General features: G+C 46.9%; 1 protein-coding gene across 2 annotated transcripts in view; it reads right to left on the bottom strand.

Annotated features, from left to right (window-relative positions):
• Window positions 1–286: 286 nt before the first annotated feature.
• Window positions 287–24970, bottom strand: part of Gypc (glycophorin C (Gerbich blood group)) — a 38566-nt gene continuing 13882 nt past the window's right edge. For both annotated transcript variants that reach the window (XM_050134948.1, XM_050134947.1), the window contains 2 exons: window positions 5211–5261; window positions 287–2128 (listed from right to left, as the gene is read on the bottom strand). In XM_050134948.1, coding sequence (XP_049990905.1) covers window positions 1932–2128; window positions 5211–5261 — 248 coding nt within the window. In that variant the 3' untranslated portion in view covers window positions 287–1931. The remainder of the gene's footprint in view (window positions 2129–5210; window positions 5262–24970) is intronic.

Genomic DNA, 24970 nt, shown 5'->3' with positions numbered 1-24970 from the left:
TGTAGAGCCCCAGATGATCATCTTCATCCCTCTAAAAGAGGAACAACTGGGTCCTGATGTTCCTCTGTTGTTGGACGCAGCCTGACCTCCAGCGTCCATCTGCACCCGACTGCACCTTTTTGTTTGATTTGTTCTACAGTTGTTTTCCTAGGCTGTTGTCGTGTAGCACAGTCTCAGGTGTGGGCAGATAACAGCAGCTGCCCCCAAGCATAGGTCCGTTCTGAAGTTGTAATTACACACGGCCAACTGCCATCTGAGAACAGTAAATCAAAAACTCCAGAAACAATTCACGGTTTCAAGAATCTTTTATTCCAGCTTATGGTTATAATTATACCATTTTACTGTGAGTTATTGCAGTTAATTTCTTATTGTGCCTAATTTATAAATTAAATCTTAACGTAAGTGTGTGCAGAAAAGCCAAATACACAGGGTTTAATACTGCCTTTGGTTTCAAGCATTCACTAGGGGTTTAGCCCAGGTCTCTAGATTAATGGGCAACATCTGTGGCCAGTCTTTTACTTCATAGATGAGAACACAGACATCCACCAATCTGGGGACATCTGGCACTTGGCCAATCCCTGCTTCTCTTCCCCACAGCACTCCCGGGACTTCCAGCTCTTTCGGCTGGTGGCTATACTCGACTAAGCTTATGTCCTCATTAGATTCCCAGGGAACATGACATGACATGGGTCTTTTTTGATGGAGTCCAAGTGGAGATAGCACAGCTGAAGAGACTCCTGAGAGCGCCTGGGTATAGCAGGGGACAGTCTTTAAACTCAGCCACACTGGTCTCAGAGTGACTGCAGGGCCACTGGCAATCTCACCTGGACGGGCTTGGTTAATTAGTTCATTTTCTTCCTGTTGTTCATTTTAAATTGGTGGCTTCTCAGGACGTTTAGAGATGGGGCGAGGATGAATTCTCATTAGCCCACACAGGCAAGCCATGAATCTAGTGAGTTAATGACACAGGAACCCAGTGAGTGCCTGGTATCTGATCCTTCTGTTCCTGCCCACAAAGCTGGGAGTTAGGAAGCAGGGGTAATACAATTAGCAACAGTTCCACTTGAAAAATGCCAGCAAAATGCCAACATTAAGGGCAGAGGGGCCAACTTCATGATTTAAGTTCCCAAGACCAGTGCAGAGGAGCTAGGACCCAAACCCAGGGCTGATGGAGTTCACTCGTGGTTGTTGAACACAACTCTCGTCTTGGAATACTATTTATCAAGAAATCAGTGCTTCAGCCAGTGGCCGGTTACTGAACTTCATCCTTCCATTTGTTTTATATAGCTGGACCAGTGAGGGGAAAAGGTCATCCTTCCTCCTGTTTTCTTGCCAGAACTGGACAATTTTTGCCCCATGCACATAGATACAATGTTATACAAGAGAAAAGCCACCAATAGGTGGCATTTACTGTTTCCTAGACACTTGGTAAAGAATGCTCAGTTACATTTCAAATTTATTTGTTAACGTTTTATGTTGGGTTGATGGGAGATGAAGGTACCTTTTAACTCTGGCACCTGCCATTCTCCCCAAATGTCAAGGACTGACATTTGATGTCATTATCCCCAGTCCACTTATAGATGTCATTCTTCTGTTCATCTTAGGTCCAACCATCTCATGCGCACCGAGGAGAACTTTCATGGAAGTGAGATGAGACCTGCATTGTACAGGGAGACCTGTGTATCCAGATGTTCTCTATTCCTTGTAGAGCCAATGCCAGCCTCTGGGTGGCCATCGAGTCCCTGCAAGAGGTGTTCTGCACCTCGATTCTTCATATCTTTATCAGTTCCTGGCAGGTACCCAGTGTTCTGCAGTAAGAGTTTTGGGGTGCCCTTGAGGGCTTCCCGGTGCTGACAGTGGTGGCACTTAGTGGGTGTGCTTTCCCTCTGACAGCCACAAACACCTTGCAGGGAGGTGAAGACTGCTACCCCTCAGATGAAGTATTCCTTCTTGCTGTTGTCCCCGGCGTCCTGGAGGGCAGGGTCGCTTTGCAGGGCTGCATCGGCACTCTCGGCGAACTCTGTGCCTTTGGCTTCATTGGTGTGGTAGGTGCCCTTGTGCCTGTACAAGTACCGAAGCATGAGGAAGAGGAGGCAAACCAGGACCAAAGCCACTGCAGTGATCACAGCTGCAAGAAAGACAGGATGCAAGTCAGTCAAGGCAGATGGGTACAGTGTTGCAGTATGACTTTGTCCTCTGGGCATAACATCCTGCCATCTTGAAGTAGAGTTCACCTTGGCAAGGCTGGGTAGCCATGGCCAGTCAGTGAAATAAGGCAGTCATATCTAGGTCTATGAAACTACTGACCTTCCCTGGTTGACAGGGGAAGAGAGGATCCCAGAGGATCACCTGGGGGAAAACAATCTCTATTTGCTATCTTATGTCTATGCATGATTGAGCATGCATGTGATGAAAATCAGATGCATCACAGGAAAGGACATGCATAGCATACAAAGGCTCACATAGCCAGAGTCCATCAATCAACACAAAATTCACCCAATGACTGACCAAATGTGAGCTGAACAAGAATGCCTCCCATGAACTTGCCAAACTGGACTGAAATAAAAAATCTCATGAGGTCTCAACCCTACACAAAGAACTATAGGCAACTGAGGGAAGCTGGGAGTGGGAGAGGTGGCCTTCCTCAAGGAAAAGTATACCAGCTGGTTGATTAGTACCAAATGGTCAGCACTGAAATCATACGTAAAGTAACATTATGTGCACTAAACAGGTTATATTAGGAATATATAAATACACATGTGCATGCAATAAAATTAGTAAAATCAGAGGCCATAAATTTAAAGTGTGGGAGAGGTATATAGGAGAGTTTGGACGGAGGAAAGGGAAGGGAGAAATGTAATTAAACTTTAATCTCAAAAACCCAACATCCCCAGCATCCAATTCTCCTTCCTCTTATTCCACAAAAGGAAGATTCAGGCAGCAGTCAGGCACCCTTATGCAAATCTTGCTCAGGACCAACTATTTTCTCATGGCAATCACACTCTGTAATTTTTGCTTTCCCTTGGAATGAAAACCCTTGTTGTTTTGCTATTTGTGAGTGCTTATCAATTCTTCGCACACCCTGTCTCTACAGAGACCACCAGTAACACGAGTACTTGTACTGATTTGAAGTTGAAGGGCCCATAGAATGTAAGGTTTCACTTCTCCAGACAATCTCATTTCCACACGGGAATTTCTGTGCCCAGGTTAGGAGGAACTGATTACCCTCCATAGAGTCCGCAGGGGGAAAAGACAAGGGTAATTGGGTATGGAATGAAATGGGTGGAGGAGGTGTCCCTATCCAGTCTGAACCATTCATTTTGGGAGGTGAGGATTTCCAGGTCTCCAGGAAGAGGTGGACTTGGCCACGATGCTCAGATCAATGCCAAAGGTGTGCTACGTCCCAGCCATCAGAGAGGTAAAGCAGAAGGTGGGACAAGAGGGGTCAGATCACTTAGAAATTTAGAAGGTCCAAGGCAATAATCCCATGGAAGGTGTTTCATCTTTTCTCACTAGGTTTGAAGTTGTAGAATTTAACTATTTTTACTTTAGAAGGAAGGGTTCCTGGAGTAATAATGTTGGGCAATATAGCTCCCATGTCTCATTTGTATTAAATGATTTCCTAAGTTCCTTACGACTGTCACAGGAACGATTTCCTAAGCGCCCTGTGACTGTCGCAGGAACACTGCCTGTTAATAGTTCCTGAGAAAAGGAAGGGCCGAGGGTCCAAATGACGAGACAATGATCAGCTAGACGAAATCGACAGGTGTCTTTGATGGTTTCCTGTTTCTTCTTTATTTTTAACTGAAGATGATCTCTGAGCTGTGCACCAGCGAGTGAGAAGAGGGGATCACAAAGAGGGAGCAAAGAGAGACACATCCCAAGCTTGTTTGCTCTTGGGCCACAAGTGGGGAGCCACTAGCCCAGGCTCCAACCTTTGGGTGGAGGTGTGAGTCAGGTGGAGGTGTGAGTCAGGGCAGTGTGGGCTGAGGGAGATGTGAAGTCCTCAAAGCCTGGGCTAGCTTGTCGACAGGTACCTCAAACTGCCTTACAGGGTTAGGACACACTTGCTAGCTGCTTTCTTTTCTCCCAAAACCAAGCAACCCTCCTCTAGTCTCTCTCAAATGCAGACATGGAGAGCGGTCGAGACACTCACAAGCAGTTGAATCCCCTGCTCCTTTTGAATCTGGGAGCAAGCCTAGCTGATGTCCAGAACTCTGACAACCTTGGATTATAACCCCACTTTTATCTAATGCCCTCCTGCTTTGAGACTCCTGGCACACAGATTAGGTCATGCGGTGTGAACCTCTGCCTCCTTCCACCATCCCCAGACTCTAAGAGTTAGAACTACTTTTGTTTTCTGAAATTGGAGGCTTTCTCCCTTCAGAATCCCTACCCTGTTACACATGGCACCTCTCCCTCTCCTAAAGTCTTCCCACTTCAGAACCTCTCATGGGTTTATAGCCATGGTGCTCTGACCACATTACCCCGTATAAAGCTCTTCCATAATGAACTTTGTCCCAGTTTCCTTTTCTACTAATCTGGTTTTATCATTTTTAATTTGTAACACATAGATGGCTCATTCTCCAGCCTGAGCCACTGTGGTGGATACAAGGTCCAGAGGCAGGATGTCTTTTGATATATGTAGCAAGCCCCCTTTTGTTCACACTCCACCAGGAACCATATGTAACACTTCAAACCAGAAGTTTGGGAGTATTCCTTTCTATCCCCAAAGACCCCTCCAGGGGCGGAGACATAGTTTTTGTCAACCGGGCACAAGTCTATACACACTTAGGGAGGAGGAATCTCATTTCAAGAATTGCCTTAACCAGATTGGCCTATGGACATGTCTATGGGGCATTTTCTTGATTGCTGCTTCCACCGTGAGTGGTCCCATCCCATGGTAGGTTTTCTCTAAGAAACACAGCTGAGCAAGCCAGAGGAAACACACTGGTCAGCAGCTTTCATCCATGGTTCCTGCCTCTGCCCTGTTTGGGTTCCTGCCCTGGCTTCCCTCAGTGATGGACTGTGACATTGACATGGAAATTTAAGCTAAATAAACTTTTTCCTCCCTGGGCTTCTCTTGGTTGAGGTGTTTATCACAGCGACAAGAAGCAAACTAGAGCAGGAGAGAAGCACCATGCATTACCATCCCTTTTCCACCTAGGTCCTCAAGCCAGTTCTAGAAGAGAACTCCCGTGCCAGCTTACCTGCAATGATGGCGATCTCCATCACGCTGTAGGACATCCCTGGGTTAGGCTCTGTGGACAAAAGTGAAAACCTACAGTGAGAAAGGAAGACTCCCCACAATCAGAAACTAGTATGCACCCCCTGGTCACTTGTAAGCAGCTTGGCGATTGCCTGCAGAGAGAAGAACACAGTGCACCAGACCTCTTCTGGAAGGCATAGACCCAGTTCTGCATGCCTACTGAACCAGGCTGAGCATACCCCGTGAATCCCAGGGCACTCCAGAACCACGTCACTCCCCATTAAATCCCAGTACAGATGCCTATACTCACACCTTGTAGATACCCATTGACTTTTCCCCCTGGGTGTAATATATTCACCATCTTGGAGTGAAGACTACCTTGACCAGGTATCTATGGCAACACAATGAGCAGAAAAAACGAAGGTAGCTATGTTTGTTTATGATAATGGCAATGGGACTTTTGATACCCTCTAACAGAAGGAAGGAGCAGGTCTCAAAACCCTCAGCTGAGATCGGGTCTTTGACTCTCTTCCAGCATTTTCCACACCCAAGTGATCTTTGGAGATACTAGGACATGCACACAGGACACACAAGTGTTGTGGTATTTTGTCTGTATTCTGACAAATAAAGCTTGCCTGGAGTTCAGAGGATGGCGTTAGAGTTCAGGAGGTCTGCACAGGGAGGAGACAGGAAGTGACAACACGGGAAAGAGAGAGGAAGTGATAAGGCGGGGTGTAGACAGGATCTTGGCCCTGAGAATTCAGAGAGGTAAGAAGTGACTGTTCCTTCGTTCCTCTAATCTTTCAGCTTTCACCCTTGACATCTGACCCCAGGTTTGTATTGTTAAGACTAATTAGGATCACGCTTCATCTGCCGCCCAATGTAGGGAGCCATGTGTAACTAGACATTTCTCTCCCACTCGCCTGTTCCCAAATTCCCAGCAGCTATTTCCCAAATTACCACACAGGGGCTTAATATTACTTATAAATGCTCGACAAAAAGCTTGGGATTAATATTAACTAGCTCTTAAATTTTAAGCTAAACCATATTCCTAATTTACACTCTGCCACATGGTGGTACCTTTTCTCATTACAGCATGCCCATCTTACTTTCTCAGCATCTGGCTGGTGATTCCTGACTCCACCCTCCTTCCCATCATCCTTAGTTTGTTCTCCTATACGTCCTGCCTGGCTACTGGCCAATCATTATTTTATTAAACCAGTTCCAGCGACAAGTCATTATGGTGTACAAGAGGATTATTCTATAACACAGAAGGTTAACCAAAAGACTCCATGATACAGCTTCCATGAGTACACAATTCAAGATATGGGACTTTGTGGTACTACAACTGATTGTGTGTATGTGTGTGTGGTATGTGTATATGTTTGTATGGTTATGTGCATGTTTGTTAATAGGTACCTGTGTACTTGTGTGTGTATGGAGGTCAGAGATCTTTCTTGGTGACTTTGCACCTTATTTTTTTTTGAGACAAAAATATCTCTATCTATCATCTACCTATCTATCTATCTATCTACCTACCTACCTATCTATTATCTTTCTATCTATCTATCTATCTATCTATCTACCTACCTACCTACCTACCTACCTACCTATCACAGACCCTAGACCTCACTAATTCTGCTAGGATTACATACTGAGTTGTATGACTCCTCTTCCTCTGGCCCTCTAGTTTTAGGATTACAGATGCATCCTACCACACCTGCCCATTTTATGGATTTTATGGATGCAAATGCGAGTTCTTATGTTGGCACAGCAGGCAGTTTGCCAGCTGAGCCATCTCCCCAGCCTCTGATGTGTCTATTTTTGGGTTATCCACATTCCTTTAAGTAAACTTTTACCCATGCTCTTGACAAGAAGCCCCTCAAAACTCACTGGTTGGTCAAATTGGCCTTTGATGGAATCACTACTTCAGTCTGCCATTGGAGCCGTATCTGGGGCAAACAGACAACTGTTCATATCTTCTTAGGAAAAGTTAGCGCAATACCTCTGCATCCAATCACAGAAGCCCACGTTGGCTAGACACTCATCTGTGGTTATCTGTGGTGAGATAAAGATCTGCACCACTGTGTTTTTAACACAGGCCAGTTGATGGTCTGCTCATACCAAGCCTGGCTTTGTTATTGCCTTACACCTGCTCTCTCAGTGGTCCTCCTGAGAGATGCCGGTCATCATCGGCCATTTCACAGGTTGAAAATTCAAGCTCAGGCATATGACGTGCCTTTGGTCACACAGCTCATCCAGTGGCAGCCTGGGACTTCATTACTCACTTGGGGTATACTTTCAGTCTCTCCCCGAGTTTTCTCCCCAAACCCAGATCTTTGTATCAACTGTACAGTGGGAAAGGCCCATCCTATGGAACTATCCAAGTTACTGAAGTTGCTGCTAGTACTTGCCTGTGGCTTCTGGATCTGGCACACTGCAACCTCCTATAGTGCTTCCTCTAGCTACTACAAATGATATCTCCTCTCCTTGGGGACCCAGGGGAGCAGGGGATTTATTAGACTCTGGAGACAGCAGCACCAAATGAGAAATCTCAGTACAAGCTTAAGCAGAGAGGGACACACCAGGCTCAGGGAACCGTTGCAATTGTGGTGCAATGAGACCTTTCTCCACAGGGCAGTTACCATGTACTTGCCTGGATCTGGTAAAACACTGGCTGCTAGAGTCTTGGCAGGGTTGGACATAGCCAAGAGGGGAGCCTGGTGTCAGCCAAAGGTCCTGGGCAGGTCCGCTTCCCTGGCTCTGCCACCCACCTACCCCCACATACAGCTTGTCTTCTAGGCTCAGACTATATCCATTCCACAGATTCTTTCCTTTGTGGTCATCTCCAAAATGCTGGAAACTCTGTAGCAACTTGGCTACACCTTCACCAACATCCTCTCCCAGGCTCTCTCCAGGGGCTGTGACCTTAGCACATGGTGCCAAGACTCCTGTTCTTTTCAGGATCCCTTCAATCCTGGGGCTTTTACTGCAATGGACGCTGCACCTTCACCAGTGGTCTCTTCTAGCTTCTCACAGTGCCAAGTCTCAGCTGCTGTCCATGAGCAAAACCAGTAACCTGCTAGAAAACTCTTCTACATCACCAAGTTTGGCTGCCCGCAGGAGATGCAGCCTTGGCCTTTACTGGATCACAGTTTCTGTGTGCTGGCCCTGAAGGAATCCTTCCAGAAGGTTTTACCACAGAGATTCTGGTTTCATTTAACTACCACTCATTTCTCAACCCCAGATGACAAGCAGCAATTTTCCCAACAAGGCAAAGGTTTCACGTTAGTCGTTCTGGGTCTCTTGGAAGTCACAGCTGATTCTTCATTCCAAGCAGACCAGAACCTCCGATTCCTAATAGCACACAAATGGCCCTGATAGAGTGTTTGCTTCCCTCTGAACTTTACAAGGCAGACCTCCATCACCTGTACTGCTCTCAGTATTCTCCACGTTCCCATGAAACAGCCCACTGGGCTCTCAGCACTCACTGGATTTTCTGATCTAAAGTTCAAATGTCTCCACAGTCCTCCCCAAAACACACGGTCAGGTCTGTCACAGCAATAGTATGAACCTAGCACTGGTTTCTGCCTTAGGGTTCCTATTGCTTGGGACAGCCTGAGACTGTCCACTTGGGAAATACTGAATAAATATAAAACTAAAGCATGAACGGATGCATGCATATATGAGCAAATGGATTTAGTGGCTGGAATTCTGTGTGACCTATAAAAGTATATATTTATTTAGCTCAAAGTTCTGGAGGCTTGGGAGTTCAAGAGCATGGTGCTAACATCTGCTAAGGGTCTTCTTATTACATCAGTAAATAGCAGTAGGAATCTTATGATAATCTGCAATGTTATCCTCCGCACGGTACAGCCATCTTCACTATAGAAGCTGTGACTACTTTCAAGGGACCCTCAAGATTAGGTTTGTTGACATTTTCTCAGAGAAGCAGGGAGTGGGGAGGGTCGTTGGATTTTTGTCTGAATTCCAGCCATTCCCTCCTGTACCCCTATATATCTATATAAATTTTGTAAGTTGTGGTGCAACCCTGGGTCTCAGCAAAGCCAGATTGTCAAGACAGGTGTCTCCATTACGGGAAGACATAATCCTGTTACAGGGAGACAGAGGACACCATGGAGGAGATAGACTTGGGCTCCAAAGGTCATGTCGGGATGGGCATCCTTCCCTGTGTACCTGTTGTGGTTTGGATGAGAAAAATGTCCCCCATAGGCTCATGGATTTAAATTCTTAGTCCCCTGCTGGTGGCACTGTTTGAGAAGGTTATGGAACTTTTAGGATGCGGAACTGTGGGGGAGGAGTAAGTCACTGGGGCAGGCTTGGAGAGTTACAGCCCCACCCCACTTCCAGTACTTACTGTCTGCTTCCTGTATGCTGTTCAGATATGGTCTCTCAGTTCCTTGCTCCACCATGCTGGTCTCCTGCCATGCCTCCCCAACCACTATGGACTAGCCCTCTAGAACTGTCAACCTAAATAAACTCTTCCCTTTGAAAGTTGCTTTGGGACATGGCATTTTAATCCCAACAGAGAAATAACGAGTAAGTGTCACTTAGACTCATGCTCAGGAGGTTCTATGCCCAGGATTTGCTCACACGAGGACCTGGCGGGAGGGGCGGGATGCTATAACTCACAACTCAAGATTTAGGTGCCCGGGCTATTGCTACACGTTCTTCTGCTATTATCCTTCTATCCTCTCCAGAAGTTCTTTTACACCACACACACAAATGGCACTCACATTTACCTCACAATTGCTCAGCTTACTTGAGCGATAGTACATACAGAAAAGGAAGAAGGCTTTGTGACCATTCTTCTGACAGAGAATAAAAAAGCATCTTCTTATCCCGAGTCCAGGACAGCAGCCCTATACAACTGAAGGATGGGCAGTGTGGAGCCACTTCTATCATATAGGCTCTCCTCCAGGGAGGACCCGTGTTAAGGGTGGACTGTGAGGCATACAGGGTATTAAAGGCAGTAAGGGCTAAGGTGACAGTTCATCAGTGAAATCCTAGCCTCAGAAGCACGAGAACCCGAGTCCCATCCTTACTATCTGAATTAAACAAAAGGACATCCAAGCAAGCCCAGGTGTGGTGGCATCTGCTCAGAATCCCAATGGGGGGAAATGGAGACAGGTGCATTCCTAGGGCTCCTTCTTGGCTATCCAGCCCAATGGACTCGGCTGCAGGCCAACGAGAGACCTTGTCTTGAAAACAAACAAGCAGTGCATGGTAGCCAAGGAATGACAGAGTTGTCGTCTGATCTCCACATGCGCACATTCCCATATGTGCACCTGCACATGTGTGAACTCACACATACAAAGAAGGTGCCAAGTATTCTCATATATTCATGGAGTACTGTAAACCAAGAAGAAGATACTGTGTCCCCTAGCTCCAACCCCCACAGACATGGTCTGAACAGAATTTCTAGGAAACTCAAAGAGACGGAAGGAGAGAGAAAGGATTCCAGTAAATCTTTGCTGGATGTCAGGTTCCTGGGGGGACTGGGGGACCCGGAATCTGCTAGAGCTACAGCAACACCACACGGCTTATGCCTGTGGAAAGTTGGCCAGTACCATCAGATAACTGAACAGGGTAGATATCTGGACAATGCCAAGGCCACCAAGGTTCTTGGTGAACTTGTTCTCCTTTGGAGAAGGAGAAGCCCACTCCAGGAGCGGCGGGTGTGGCTTTAACACACAGGAATAGGGACATGGCAATGAATCTGCTGTCAAGCTGACAGATCACTACAGGGAAAGGAAACTAAGTTGTTGCTTGGGAGCTGAAGTCAGGGACAGCAGATGCCATGTGACAGGAGTGATCCACTGTCCATGCTTGGGAAAGGCCAACCTCCCTGGACACAATCAGAGAAGGCTGAGAGCCTGGCTGCAAGGGAGGACAGAAAGTGGGGAATGGCCAGTGAGATGGCTCAGTGGGTAAAAGCGCTTGCCACTACAAAGTCCGATGACCTGAATTTCATCCCTGGGCCCCACATGGTAGAAGAAGCAAACTGGCTCCTGCAAACTGTCTTCTTGTCTCCACATCCACAATATATGTGTGTGTATACACATATGCACAGATGCACACAGAGTAAATCACTAAATAAATAAAAAACTCAAAAAAAAGAGAAAAATGCAGGGCGCGTTATGAGGAAAGAGATGAACTGCTCACTATGGACTCCAGCAGAAGCTTTTCATCAACAAAACAAGAATTATAACATAGATCCTAATTTCTTACAGCCTTTCTCTTTTTCAGCTATAAACCTGTGATTCTTTAGAAATCTCACCAGAAAGGTTGCCTACAAGGAAAGGAAATGTATCAAACTATTTGTGCAACCTTAGTGGTCTCTGTTTTTTAACCTCAGCAGTTTACAATTCCATCCAAGACATCTCAAGAATCAGCTCACTTATCTATCTATCTATCTCTTAGCAAAAGCCCAAGAAGGAGAAAGTTTCTGAGCAATCTTTAGTGATTTAGCCTGAGATCCAGTAAAATGATGTGTATGGTATGATAGTTAATCTTGTTTCCCAATTCTCAACTTGACTGCATCCGAAATCAGCTAAACCTCAGGCAGCTCGGCACATCTGCAAAGGATTTTCTTAATCAGATCAGGCAGGGAGACCAACCCCAAATCTGGTCTACACCTTGTGGAGGTAGCCAGGACAGAAGGACATGGAAGAAGGAGACTATGCCATTTATCCAGTTGCTATCACTCTTGTTGGGAAGTCTATCTGTGATGGTGCAGCATCCATCACAAATACTAGAACCTACTTCTTTGGGATCTATGGTCATACTGGAGGAATACTACCTATGCGTGCTTGCCGGAGTCACCTGTGAGAGAGACAGCACATGGCGGTCCACGGGGGCCACTTTGTGCTTTGTGGAGGGAGGAGGAAGACATTCTACTTTAAAGAGCCCAGGAGGAATAAGAAGGCAAAAGACTCCCATAAAGTACCTACGGTAAACATATGCTGAAAATAGGAGGTACAGGGAATTTACAGGCACAGTTAGCTTAGACAGCAGATTGGGATTTTTATCTACTAAGAAGTATACAGGATCTGTACCTATGTAAAGAAAATTATATTGAGAAACAGCAAAGAATCAGGTGGATATACAAAACACACTCTTAGGACGGCTGAACGTTTAAAACACAGCATTCTTCTAATCTTAATTTTTGAGATTTAACAGAATTCCCCACTCGAATTTCAAGAAAGATTCTGCTTCCATCTTACCAATGACCTCCGGTGGAGTCTCGTTGTTGTAGAATATTATTTTAAGGTGTGTTGCTTTTGTTTATGCTTCATTTGTTTGACTAAGTCGGTGAAGCTGTGGTTCCTTGCCTGTCTAAAACACCTGATGGTCTAATAAAGAGCTGAATGGCCAACAGCAAGGCAGAAGAAAAGTTAGACAGGGTTGGCAGGCAGAGAGAATAAAGAGAAGGAGGACTCTGGAAGGAGAGAGGAGCAAGAGAACAAGGAAAGGAAGATGTCAGAGGCCAGCAATCCAGGCACCCAGACAGCCACAGAGTAAGAGTGAAAGTAAGACACACGGAAGGAAGAAAAGGAAAAAGCTGAGAGACAAAAGGAAGATGGGATAATTTAAGAAAAGCTGGCAAGAAATGAGCCAAGCTAAGGTTGGGCATTCATAAGTAATAATAAAGCCTCAGTGTAATCCGTTTGGGAGCTTGGTGGTGGCCTCTCCCCAAAGCCAAAAGAATAAAGAGTAAAAACCAAACATCAACATCTTACCTTCATCTAATGAGATTTTAGATGAAGTAAAGGATAATAATGGTGAAATAGATACATTAGATTTTTAAGGAATGCTTTGGAAGAATAAACCGCTGAGAACAGAACAAAATCATAGTAGAATTGCTACAGGAACCCTAGTGCAGCCAGTTCTAGCAAACAGAACCACCAGGAAGTAAGGGAAGTTTCAGGAAGGAGATATTCAAAGAGAGAGAATCTTAAGCTGTTTTAAAGTTCTGTACAAGTCATTGACTGGTCACCACCCTATCCTTTGTGGGACAAACTGGTCATAGGGCTTGCAGTGGTCTGAGTGGGAATGGCCCCACAGACTCCTGTATTCGAATACTTGGTCCCTAGTTGGTGGTCCCTAGTTTGGGAAGGATTAGGAGGTGTGGCTTTGTTGGAGGAGTTGTGTCACTGGGGCCCAGCTTTGAGGTTTTAAAAGACTCATACCATTCCCAGTGTGACTCTCCCTCTGCATCCTATCTGCAGAGCAAGGAGTGAGCTCTCAGCTGTTCCTGCCATCATGGCTCTGCTCTGCCATCATGGACTAAAATCCTCTGAAACGGTAACTCCTAAATTAAGCATGTGGTTTTATAAGTTGCTTTGGTCATGGTGTTTTATAACGATAATAGAAATGTAACTAAGACAGAGATGATAGTGATGAAAGAGATGAAGCAAAATATGAGGCTAAAGGCTCTAGTGGGGTGGGGAAGAGGAGGAGGATTAATCACAACTAAGGATGTACGGAAGGTCTTACTGAAACTCACTACTTTGTAAGCTAATTAAAACCTATATTTTTTAAAATGAATATGAGAGAGAGAGAGAGAGAGAGAGAGAGAGAGAGAGAGAGAGAGAGAGAGAGCCAGACAATGATGGTCAGTGATGGACAGGACCCCGCCGTGACCGGGACTGCTTAGTTCTGCATGCCTCTTGCCATGAACTTAAGTCTGCACCTCGTATCAGTATCACCAGAGGAAGAAGGCCATGTGAGGGTAGGAATCACTGAATCCCTATCTCCTTCGTCACAGAAATTGCTTTTTTTCTGCCCTTACTGTCAATTTGCCTCTTTAATTGGCTTAAGGAGAATAGGCAGAGCCTGGTGTATAGAAGCAGCTGAGACCCGGTCTCTGACTCTAGTAACTCCTGCACCGAGCTTTGGAAGGTTATATCTAGTCCTGGTTCCTGGTCATATGACCAAATGTCCACTTCACATATCAGCCGCTACCCTGCCTCCACGGGCCGCTCCCCCTGAAACTACAAGAGTAAAGAAACCTTGCACCCCTTAAATTGTGTCTTTCAAGTATTTTGTTACAGAGCTGTAAGGGTAACAAACACACAAACATTTAGGAAGGGAAAGCCTGCTCTTGGTTGGTTAACTGTAGGGATGGAGGAGGTGACTCAGTAAAACTTGCCTTGCAAATGTAAGGACCAGAATCTATGTTTAAAAGAAAAAGAAGCCAGATGCATATCTGTAACTCCAGCACAGGAATTCCTGGGCTTCACTGGCAGGCCAGCCTAGTCTACGTGCAGACTTCCAGGCTGTTAAGCCGCTGGCTCAAACAAAACTGCTTCCTGAAGAATGACACCCCACGCTGTCCTCTGGCCTCTCCAAGTACACGCCATACGGGGCATGTGCTTCACGGTAGGCTCTGTGCTTTCTGAGCTCCCGTAAGCACAATGGCAGCATTTCAAGGCTTAGCCAGACACTGGCCCGGTGACCAAATGAATGGCACTGCACACCATGCCTCTAGCAGTTCCCAGAGATCCTCCCATCATCACTGCTGCCGATGCAACTACTTAGCACACACTGGGATTCTCTAAACAGAGACCACAGGAATATTAAGCTTCCAGAGACACTAACGACCGCCATTTTTTAAGTCTTTGGCATGGGCACCGGCAGAGGTATGTCTTTTTCATGCACGTGTGCCTATGTGGGCTTTAAACACACACACACATGTGACTCAAGTACAAATCAGCAGCCCCTGTGCAGCCCGGAGTCACATCACGCTGCTTCCCAACCGGCTCTTGTGCGCTCATGCTTTTTGCCTCTCTAAAGGACTTAAATCACTTAAGAATAGAATTGCATTTTCAGCCTAATTAGGAACCTAATTACGTAATGACGTGGATTGATGTCCTTGATCAGACTGCAGCTGTAAATACTGATGATTTAGTTACCATGATAACTAACTCTAGGGGTCCATTTTGTGCACGCAGCCGGGGAGGTGTTCTTTCCTTCCGGGGCAGCAGCAGATCCTGTGTCTATAACAAGCAGAATAGCTGGGCAGGAGGAGGCGGAGAGGAGTTTCGCAATCTTCACTTGGACAGTGTTGTGTGTGTGTGTGTGTGTGTGTGTGAGAGAGAGAGAGAGAGAGAGAGAGAGAGAGAGAGAGAGAGAGAGAGAGAGAGTAGGCATGCATTTGGGTGGCTTGTAGGTCAGAGGTCAATTTTAGGTTTTATTCCCAGTACACTGTCGATGTTGACTTTTGAGGCAGGGCCTCTCACCAAGACCTCTGCAATTAGTTAGGTTACTAACTGGTAAGTGGGCCTCAAGGGCCCTCCTGACCCCACCTCCAATGCTGGAATTCTAAGTGTACACCAAGCCTGCCAGTTTTTCTACGTGGGTTCTGAGGAACAGACTCAGGCCTTTAAGCTCCTGTAGTAAGCACTTCAATAGCAGTGACCTCCCAGCCCTTGTATGGCATCAGGACAAGAGGCTGAGCTTCCACAGTCCAAAGCAGACAGCAGAGCTCCCACAGGCTGGGGAAGCAAAGGAGGGCCGAGTGCCCCAAGGCAGCAGGGCAGAGTGTGGCCCAACAGAGAAAAGTGCACTGGGAAAGCACCCTGGAGGGAAGGAAAGGCTGGGGAGCAGGAAGTGGGTGTCCTCCCTGTCTTTTCTGAACTGTTTCTCTTCTTCCTGTGACCCGGAGGCTCAGAGAGAGCGATGCTCATTGTTCTCGACACTGCTCAGACCTCCACACCGGAAGCCAATGCCTCCAAAGATTTCTCAGTTGAACTCAGCTTTCCTGGAAGACCTTAGGAAAAACATCCAGAATCTTAGGGTATTTTAGAACTGAATATTCAAGATGGACATTCATTTTGAAAAACCAGTGCTTTCTGTCATAGTGGCATCTCTGGGCAACCCCACAGTTTGGCTTACAGGCTACACTTGCATTTGAAACAGGTATGGCAGAAGACAGAGTGCATTTGGGTTTAAATATTGGGAGCACATTGGCTGGGTGCGGGTAAAGACAGCAATGTGCAAATTAAATCGCCCTTTCCAGTGGGGGACACAGGGAGCCTAAAATTTGGGGACAGGGCCTTGACTCCCTGTCCACCCCAGCCACATGGGCTCTGGTTTGCAGAGATGAAAGTGAGGATATCCCGAATGGCTCCCTTGGGGTGGCACTTACTACACGAGATCTCTTCTTATCCTCACGTGTGCTACACGAGATCTCTTCTTATCCTCATGTGTGCCCACGCGTTCCTAAGTATACACACACACGTGTACAACAGGGCTTCAGAAACCAGAAACCTGGGCTTTTGCTGTGGAGAACGCGACGACAGGATGTTCAGGGCCGGCGCTTCCTTATCATGGGGTCCAGTCGGCTTTCCTGAGTGTTTCCCATGGCGCTATTTACCCTCTCTGCACCTCCAAATCCTGTCTGCTAAGTATCAGGGCAGGAAAAACACCCATGTGAGTCACCAGTTCACTTCCTCTTTGTATCTGGGATGGAATCAGGAAGCGACCAGCCCATGGCCTCACCCCTGACCTGTCTTTTGTCTGCTTCGGGAGAGATAGGTCATTTCTCTCCCCCATTCCTGTTCCGCTAACCTTTTCCTGCCTCCTCCCATTCTTTCCCTAGCTGATGGAACGTGCGCTTTGAACTCCTGTCTCCGTCTGTCACTCTGGCAAGCTCCTGCTCCATCTTCCCCACTCCCTATCCAGGTCTTGTGATTTACATTTGCCCACATTAGTTTTTTAAAATCAAAGAAGCTACAAATGCACGTAAAATTCTTCCTCCTCTCAGCTGAAGTTTCACAACACAAACAAGTAGTCATATCAATTGTTTCAGTCGTAGAAAAGGATGGATCCCCCCAACTCTCTGCGCCGCCCCACAACTAGTCAGAGGAAAGTCAACAAATTTAGATCCACTTTCATTTTATGAATTTAAAGGCGGTGTGCTTGAGATCTGAACCCCCGGAAATGGGCAGACTCATACAGTTTCCCGCTGCAATGATGTATCTATCCCTCACCACTTAACCTTCTCACTCCTCGAAGGCATCTTTGAGTCCTGACACATTCGCTCTGGGGAAGGAGAGTCATGGAGACACCATCTCCCAACAGACTGCCATGATTATTTCTTTATTAAACATGAGATTTTGTTTCATCAAACTAAATAACAGAATAAAATAAGTTACCAAGAAAGTCACTAGGCAGCTGCAGGATTGGGTTCATTATTCGATCAAGATTAAAGACTCCTGATGGGGAATAATCTAAAACAGAATAGATTTCACATTCTTGTATTCTTTTAAAGTACGGACATTTTCACACAGGAACAAATTAATTTTCTATCCTATACCTTTCAAATTATTGCTCTTGAATTTTGTTTTGGTAATTAAAAACTGAGACTTTAGGAGGGAAGAACAAGAAGATATGAATGGTAGAACCCAAAACTACCATGAGCTCATCTTCCTCCCTTCCTTTTTCTTGTCCTAATACTTATTCCACTATCACTATCGTGCTCGGTGTTGTTAATACGTTTTTACCATTTGTCTGCCTGGGGGAGTGATAGACAACAAAAGATCCTGAAAGATACGAAAGCTGAGTCTTTTCATGTGAGCAGTGAGCAGATGTTGTGGGAGAGAGGTTCTAGAAAGAGGGTGCAGCAGTTTGACTAGATGGTGGTGCACGCCTTTAATCCCAGCACATGGGAGGCAGAGGCAGGTGGATCTCTGTGAGTTTGAGGCCAGCCTGGTCTCCAAGAGCTAGTTCCAGGACAGCTAGAGCTGTTACACAGAGAAACCCTGTCTCGAAATAAATAAATAACTCAGAAAAAAAAGAAAGGCCTCCATAAACTCATATTTGAATGGAATGACACTATTAGGAGGTGTGGCCATGTTAGAGTAGGTATGGTCTTGTTGGAGGAAGTGTGTCACTAGGGGTGGGCTTCGAGATTCCAAATGCTCAATTCAGACCCTGTATCTCCCTCTTCTTGCTGCCTACAGATCCAGATGTAGAATTCTCAGCTACCTGTCCAGTACCATGCCTGCCTGGGTGCCACCATGCTTCCCATCATGACAATAATGGACTAAACCTCTGAACCTGTAAGACAGCCCCAATTAAATGTTCTCCTTGATAAAATTTGCTAGGGTCATGGTGTCTCTTCACAGCAATAGAAACCCTAAAACAAAGGGATTTTTTATTAATGCTGGAGAAGAGGTAACTACAATTAGGAAGAATATTTCCAGGGTCAAACAGAATAGCTAAGTAGGTAAAGGCATTGCTACCAAGCTTGATAAACTTGATTTCAACCCTCAGGACCCACATGGTGGGGTCAAGGCCACAGGAAGGAAAACTTTAACACCTCTAAAAGGTCAGGAGTCCAGGCCAGAAGTTGTAGCAGGATTGTGATTGGAAGTTAGTAAAGGGAATGTCCATGAAGGGGGAGAGGCAAGAGGATCATGAATAACTTATTCTATATTTCTGTAAATGGAATTATTAAATCATAATAATCATTTCAAGTATTAAAAATGAAGGTGGTATTTCAGATTTTCAAATTCACATGAAATATGTTACTATGGATGGGGGGTGTCACTAAGTGAGAATTTTGGTTGAGCACATGTGAGGCCCTGGGCTCCAGTCCCTGAAGTGAACTCAACAAATGATAAGACATGCTCCCCAGAGACTTGCTTTAGAGTACCAGGGAGGCTTCCCTGAACTGGGGGCTCTGTGCCTGGTGACCTGGACTGGGACCCATGAACAACACACTCAGAAGGGCAACTCCTTACTACCTGCTCTCCACTCTGGCTCCACACACGTTACCTAGAACCCTTTCACAAACAACTGTGCTGGGCTGTATATGAGCTTAGTGGTAGAGCATGTGTTTGGTGTGTATGAGGTTCTGAGTCCAGTCCCTGGCACCACTCAACAAAGAAAACAAACACTCTGTCTACGTTCTATCCTATTAGGACTACTGGCTGAAGTTGCAAGATTCCTGATAAGCTTAATATTAAATAAACAGGACAGTCTCAGTGTCAGTACTGTCTGCTGGACCCACAGACGTTCACCTGAAATCCCTAGATGGGCTAAGTCGGAGAAGGTTGGAAGCTAATGTGAAATCTGAAGATAGTCTATGATGTTGTCAAAGCAGGGTGTGTGTGTGTGTGTGTGTGTGTGTGTGTGTGTGTGTGTGTGCGTATGATGGGCCAATGAAAACTCTAGTTGGCCCTCTATGACAGGGGAAGTCAAAATGGGGGCCAACCAACATGGCATCTAATCTGATCATGAATGAATGAAATGAAATTTATGCCCTGGCAATGCTGAAGCATGCATGGACAGCCCATATATGGTGGCTCTGTTGAACTTGTCCATATTGGGTTTCATGTTCTAAGTTGATGAGAACAACTGACCAGGTAGGTGAAATACCTTGACACCTCTACAGGAATCTAACGTCTCAGCACTAAAATGGGGATGGCAGTGCCAGCTTCACAAGGAATTATGAACAGTTCACACTTCACAACCAACCCCGTGATCCCATTGGGTCCCCATCTATGTCATGCTGGCACCCAAGAGCCCCTCAGTACCTCTGCTCCACCAAGGATCCTGGCCAAGTCTTTATATGTTCCTAAGCACGCTCTGCATCCAAGGCCATCAGCAGCTCAGCCTGCTGTGGTGTGCAGGAAATGAATGAGATTTCCTGGGTCTGAGTCTCCTGTTTCTGAGAACTGAGACTCTAGGGACAGGTCCAAGACAGCAGCTGCTGAGTGTCTGGCCCAGGCCCACTTTATCAGCGCCCAGTGTGCAGCGCAGAGTCCCTATAACCCCCTGCTGCTGCCTGATAAGAGGCTCAGCTACTATTCCAGACTTATCAGGGGCAGACCTAGGTGGAGGGGCCGCTTCCATCAGCGGAAGGAGGGAGGGAAAAGGGCCCTCTGAAGAAACCTAAAACCGTCTCACTCACACACTGGCATGGTGGCTGTCTGTCCCTGTGGCTACCTTCTGCACCTGGCAAGTGCGCATGATCCATCTCACTTTTCACTTGGCTACAGATCACTCCAGACCCTTTCTGATAAAGTGACAAGATGCCACCTGCATCCCTACTCAAGAAGTAGCTGGGCTTCAGAGCCACTTAGGATCTGAAGCCCAGCGGTGGCCAAGCCCTGCAAGTGGAGCCAGCTGAGTCTCCTTAGCAGCATGAGTGTGCATGCATGCATGAGTGTGCACAAATATGTGTAGTGAGGATACATGTATGTAATTGCCGTGAAGTCATTTGCCCTTTTATACAAGATCGTCTGAAGCACACTGTGACCCAAGGGAAAGAACACACACCGTGGGCAACCTGTGGATGACCTACTTTGTGGAAAGCATGAACTCCTATTAGGTCTCCCACTCGGGGCCCTGCCACAGTTGCTCTCTGCTTCTCCCGTGTGGTACCAAATTTATAAGGACCTGCAAGCATCAGCCTTTATCCCTACCACAAATTCCTGAAGAGGAGAAGTTTAGCCGACTCGCGGGTTTGGGAAGATTTGGTCTTCCATCAGTTGTTTCATTGTCCTGGACCGATGCTGTAGCAGAGTGTTGAGCTATACAACTGTCTCCTCTCTGTGAGGTCATGCTGTATAGACCCAGTGCTTGGCTCTTTTTCTTCTTTCAGATAGATCTTTCTCAAACATCACCTCCCCTGGTGACAGAGCCTCTGACCATACTCTGGACAGTGGCACTCCATTGGGGAGAAAAATGGCTCAGTTGGTAGAGTGCTTGCTTTCCAAGTGTGAGAACCTAAACTGGATCCCTGGAACTCACATTTAAAGAAAACTATGGTGGTGTTCCTGTAATCTCAGGGCTCAGGGAGCAAACAAGCATATCCCTGGGGCTCTAAGTAGACAGTCTAGTCTACATGGTGAGATCCAGGCTGGTGAGAGACCCTGTCCTACTCAACCAAACCAAAACCTAAGGTGGATGGTGCCGGAGAGAAGACAACTGAGGTCACACTATGACATCTACATGCACATGCAGACACATGCATGCACATGACCATTCACTCACATTTACACACACACACACACACACACACACACACACACACTAGCATCCCTTTTCTTCTCCATCTTCTTCATTCTTTTGGATTGCATGTCCTCTCTAACCCTTAGCATGACCCGATGGACTGAACCTTCCACCATGTGTCTGTCCACGCTCACTAGAATGTGAACTCTTCTTAAGGATCACTGCCGGTTTGCTCATTGTCACATCTTGGGGGCCTAGCCTCAGTATGTGGCTTCTGGGCCACAGGCTTACTGGTGCTGGTTGAAGAGACAAGAAAGGAAACTGATGGCAAACCTGAATAGACTGTGTGCTCTTATTCCTAAGCCATCCCTCCGCACCTACCCCACTTATACCAGGGACTGCTCTTGGGTGGATCTAAATTTTTTTTGGTAATTCTATCTATCTATCTATCTATCTATCTATCTATCTATCTATCTATCTATCTATCTATCTATTATCTATATAACACCTGTCTGTCTACCTATTTATCATGTATGTGTAGGTATGGACATGCTATAGAACATGTGGGGGTCAGAGGGAAATCTGTAGGCATTTGTCTTCTGCTATGTGGGTACCAGAGATTGAGTTCAGTTTATAAGGCTTCACTTTATGGTAAGCGCCTTTCCCAATTGAGTGATCTCATCAGCCCTTGTGTGAGTTTAAAAGTCATCCATCCTGGCAGCCGGGAAGACAGACCCGTGGGAACAGTGCTTACAGTGCAAGCATGAAGACCAGAGATTGGATCCTAGGATCCGTGTTAGGAAGGAAGTGTGGCTGCTTCTGTACCTGTCCCCTCAGTTACACTGCCGTCCACCACTGCAACTCCAGGCTTAGTGAGAAAGCTACCATGAAGGAGTTAAGACAGAGAGTAACCGTGCAGGTAGCTGTCGCATTCCTAGCCTGCAGGCATGCACAGGTGCACACACCTGCACACAGGTGTATATACAGCCACATATTTCAGATGGACACCTCTATCGTGTGGTTCAGGGTGGTACCTGTAGATGAAATTCCACAGCATATGCCCAGACCATCAGTGACCGCCTGACCTCCAATGGCCTGCCTGCCCTCACTCTTTCCTCAACCCCAAAGTATCACTCTACTCTACCGTCCGTAGTCTCACGTCAGACTGCTCTCCCGTCTCCATGCATGGATCTCATGAATAAACCTGTGACACTTGTCACAACAGGGATGACACACGGCGTCACAGGCACAACTGGCAAGACAAGTCCAGTTCAAGGTCAGGAGGAATCTATTTGTGCTTGGGAGCCATCATTTGATAACTGGCAGACACAAGCACACTTAACCTCAGAGTCCTCACTTCCAAGTCTGAGGACTGCTTCCTGAGTGGGCGTTCCTTTCAGTAGGAGACATGAACGAACCCTGTTCTGGCACCTTCCATGTGGAAAGTTTGCCCACACTGGGGTGACCAGTACTATTTTGTGAACATGGGAGAGGGACAGCAGAGCCCCAGCTTTAGGGTTGGGGGAGCCTGGCTGACAGGCAGTACCCCCGCTCCGCAGTTCCTCCTGAGCCTGCTCTGGTGAGGCGAGGGTTCTTTGAAGGACAATGGCAGAGCGTGTTTCTGCAGAGGAGGTGATGGGATGGTCCAGGGGTAACTATAAGAAGGTAGACCTTGGCTGGCAGCCTGGGCAGTGCAGATCAGGGAAGGCATCGATGTGTTTTGGGGACCAATTAGCCAGATGTAGCCTGGGCAGCGTTAGGCTGCTGCTTGTAGCCTGATCTCAGCTCCCTTCCACAGTTCCCAGTCCCTGAAGCTGGGCTTCTTGGAGAGCTGCAATGGGCCAGGCTGCATCTGGACTTGGAAGTTATAGCCCTCTGTTAGTTTAGATGAGGAGCTGGCAGGTTTGTTTGTTGTTTTTTATTTTTTTTCTACAGAGCCAGAGAATGAACAGTTTGAGGCTAGGTCAGTGTGTGGGCAAGGGTTCAACTCAACCATCACAGTGAAGCAGTGTGACTGTGTTCTAATAATACTTTACAAAGACAGGCAGCAGGGCTTGGAGGATGTCTCAGGGGATAACAGCTTACCTTGCATACACAGGGACTTGAGTTTAATTCTGGAACCCAGGCAAAAATGGTAGTACATGCTTGTAATCCCAGAGCTGGGGGAGGGGGAGTGTCAGATCCCTGGGGCTCTCTAGCCAGCTGACTTCCTAACTGGTGAATGGCAGATCAAGGAGCTACCTTGTTTCAAAGGAAATGCATGGTATTGCCAAGAATGAAACCCAAGACCGTTCTCTGGTCTATATACATTGAGTATACACACACATGCACCTTCACAGAGGAGCATACACACAAACTTGCCCCCACACATACATTAACAACACAAACAAAAGAAACAAGGCAGTAGCTGGATTTGGGCCCTGGTCCACAGTTTTAGAGATCTCTGGTTTTGGGTCCCACATCTCTTTGTCTTTTGCCTGTCATAGTAACAACCATTGAGTATGCGCCAGGTGGTAGGCCCGGCCTCTCACCTGTGCCTTCAGAACAGAGTGTTCACACTGCAATCTTTAAGCCAGGCCTGCCTGCCTCCAAGCCTGAGGTGTTACAGCTCGGGATCCTAAGTGGGAGGTGTGCTGCCTCAGAAGGGGCTACCCCTCTGTCCTGGGGAGGGCTCCACACGGAGGGAGTTCTTAGAAGAGCCATCTTCGGGTATCCTCAGGGCTTCCCAGTACAAAAGGCAGGGTGGAAGAACCAAACTGGCTTCAGCCCACCGAGCTGCTCCTCTGTTCTCACAGTCCTGGGGACCAGGCGGGTGACATGTGGCCAGGGAGGGTTCCATCAGAGAGAGTTATTTATCAAGAGGAACCCCCGGGGCTGGCGGCTGGTGCATGCTCAGTGGATAAAGCGCTTGCTATGCAAACCAGGTGACCTGAGTTAGGATCCCTACAGTCCATACAAAGCCAGACAGAGCAATGCACATTTGTGACCTCAGTGTTGTTAAGGTGGGATTCGGAGTAAACACAAGAGAATCCCAGGAAACTTGACCACTAGGTAGTCTGCTGGATGAAGAAGGGAAATAGCACACAGAAACGGGGGGGGGGGGGGGGGGGGGGGGGGGGGGGGGGGGGAGGGGGGGGGGGGGGGGGGGGGGGGGGGGGGGGGGGGGGGGGAAGAGGAGGAGGAGGGAGAGATAGAGGAAGTAGAGGAGGAAGAGGAGGAGGAGATAGAGGAAGTAGAGGAGGAAGAGGAGGAGGAGAAGGAAGAGGTAGAAGAGGAAGGAGAGGAAGGAAGCACCAGCCTGAACAGAGGGAGGGAAGAACGTTAGCTGTCTCCAAGGAAGGAATACACTCTGGTCAATGAAGGCTCCAGGGTGCTCATGAGGGCTCCCAGGGCATCTGTGTTTAAGACACCATCAGCCTCACCCGCCTTTGACTGTGAAGCCCTCAAAGATGCATTTCCCTTCCTTCACCACTGTCTGTATTCTCTGTGGTCAACAAACATCATTTCACTCAAATGCTTAAAAATAGACTGTTTTGAGCCAGCTCTAAAGGATCTGAGATTCTTGAGTAGGAAATGACCCAAGGGTTATTACCAAAGCGGGACACAAACAAACGTACTTAGCTTGTGTGAGGGAACTTTCTTTCAATCTTGTTAACGAAAACTCCTTTTTCTAAACCTTATTTCCAGCACACGTGAGGGCTGGTGTTGTGGAGGGGTTCAAAGACACTCAGGGAGTTTGCGCTGAGTTCAGAGGGGTTCTGTGCTCCATCAGAG

The sequence above is a fragment of the Alexandromys fortis genome, unplaced genomic scaffold (genome assembly GCF_014885135.2).
Source record: "Alexandromys fortis isolate MF-2015 unplaced genomic scaffold, M_Fortis_MF-2015_v1.1 scaffold_25, whole genome shotgun sequence".
Taxonomy (NCBI): Eukaryota; Metazoa; Chordata; class Mammalia; order Rodentia; family Cricetidae; genus Alexandromys; species Alexandromys fortis.
This window is presented reverse-complemented; position numbering and strand designations above follow the sequence as displayed.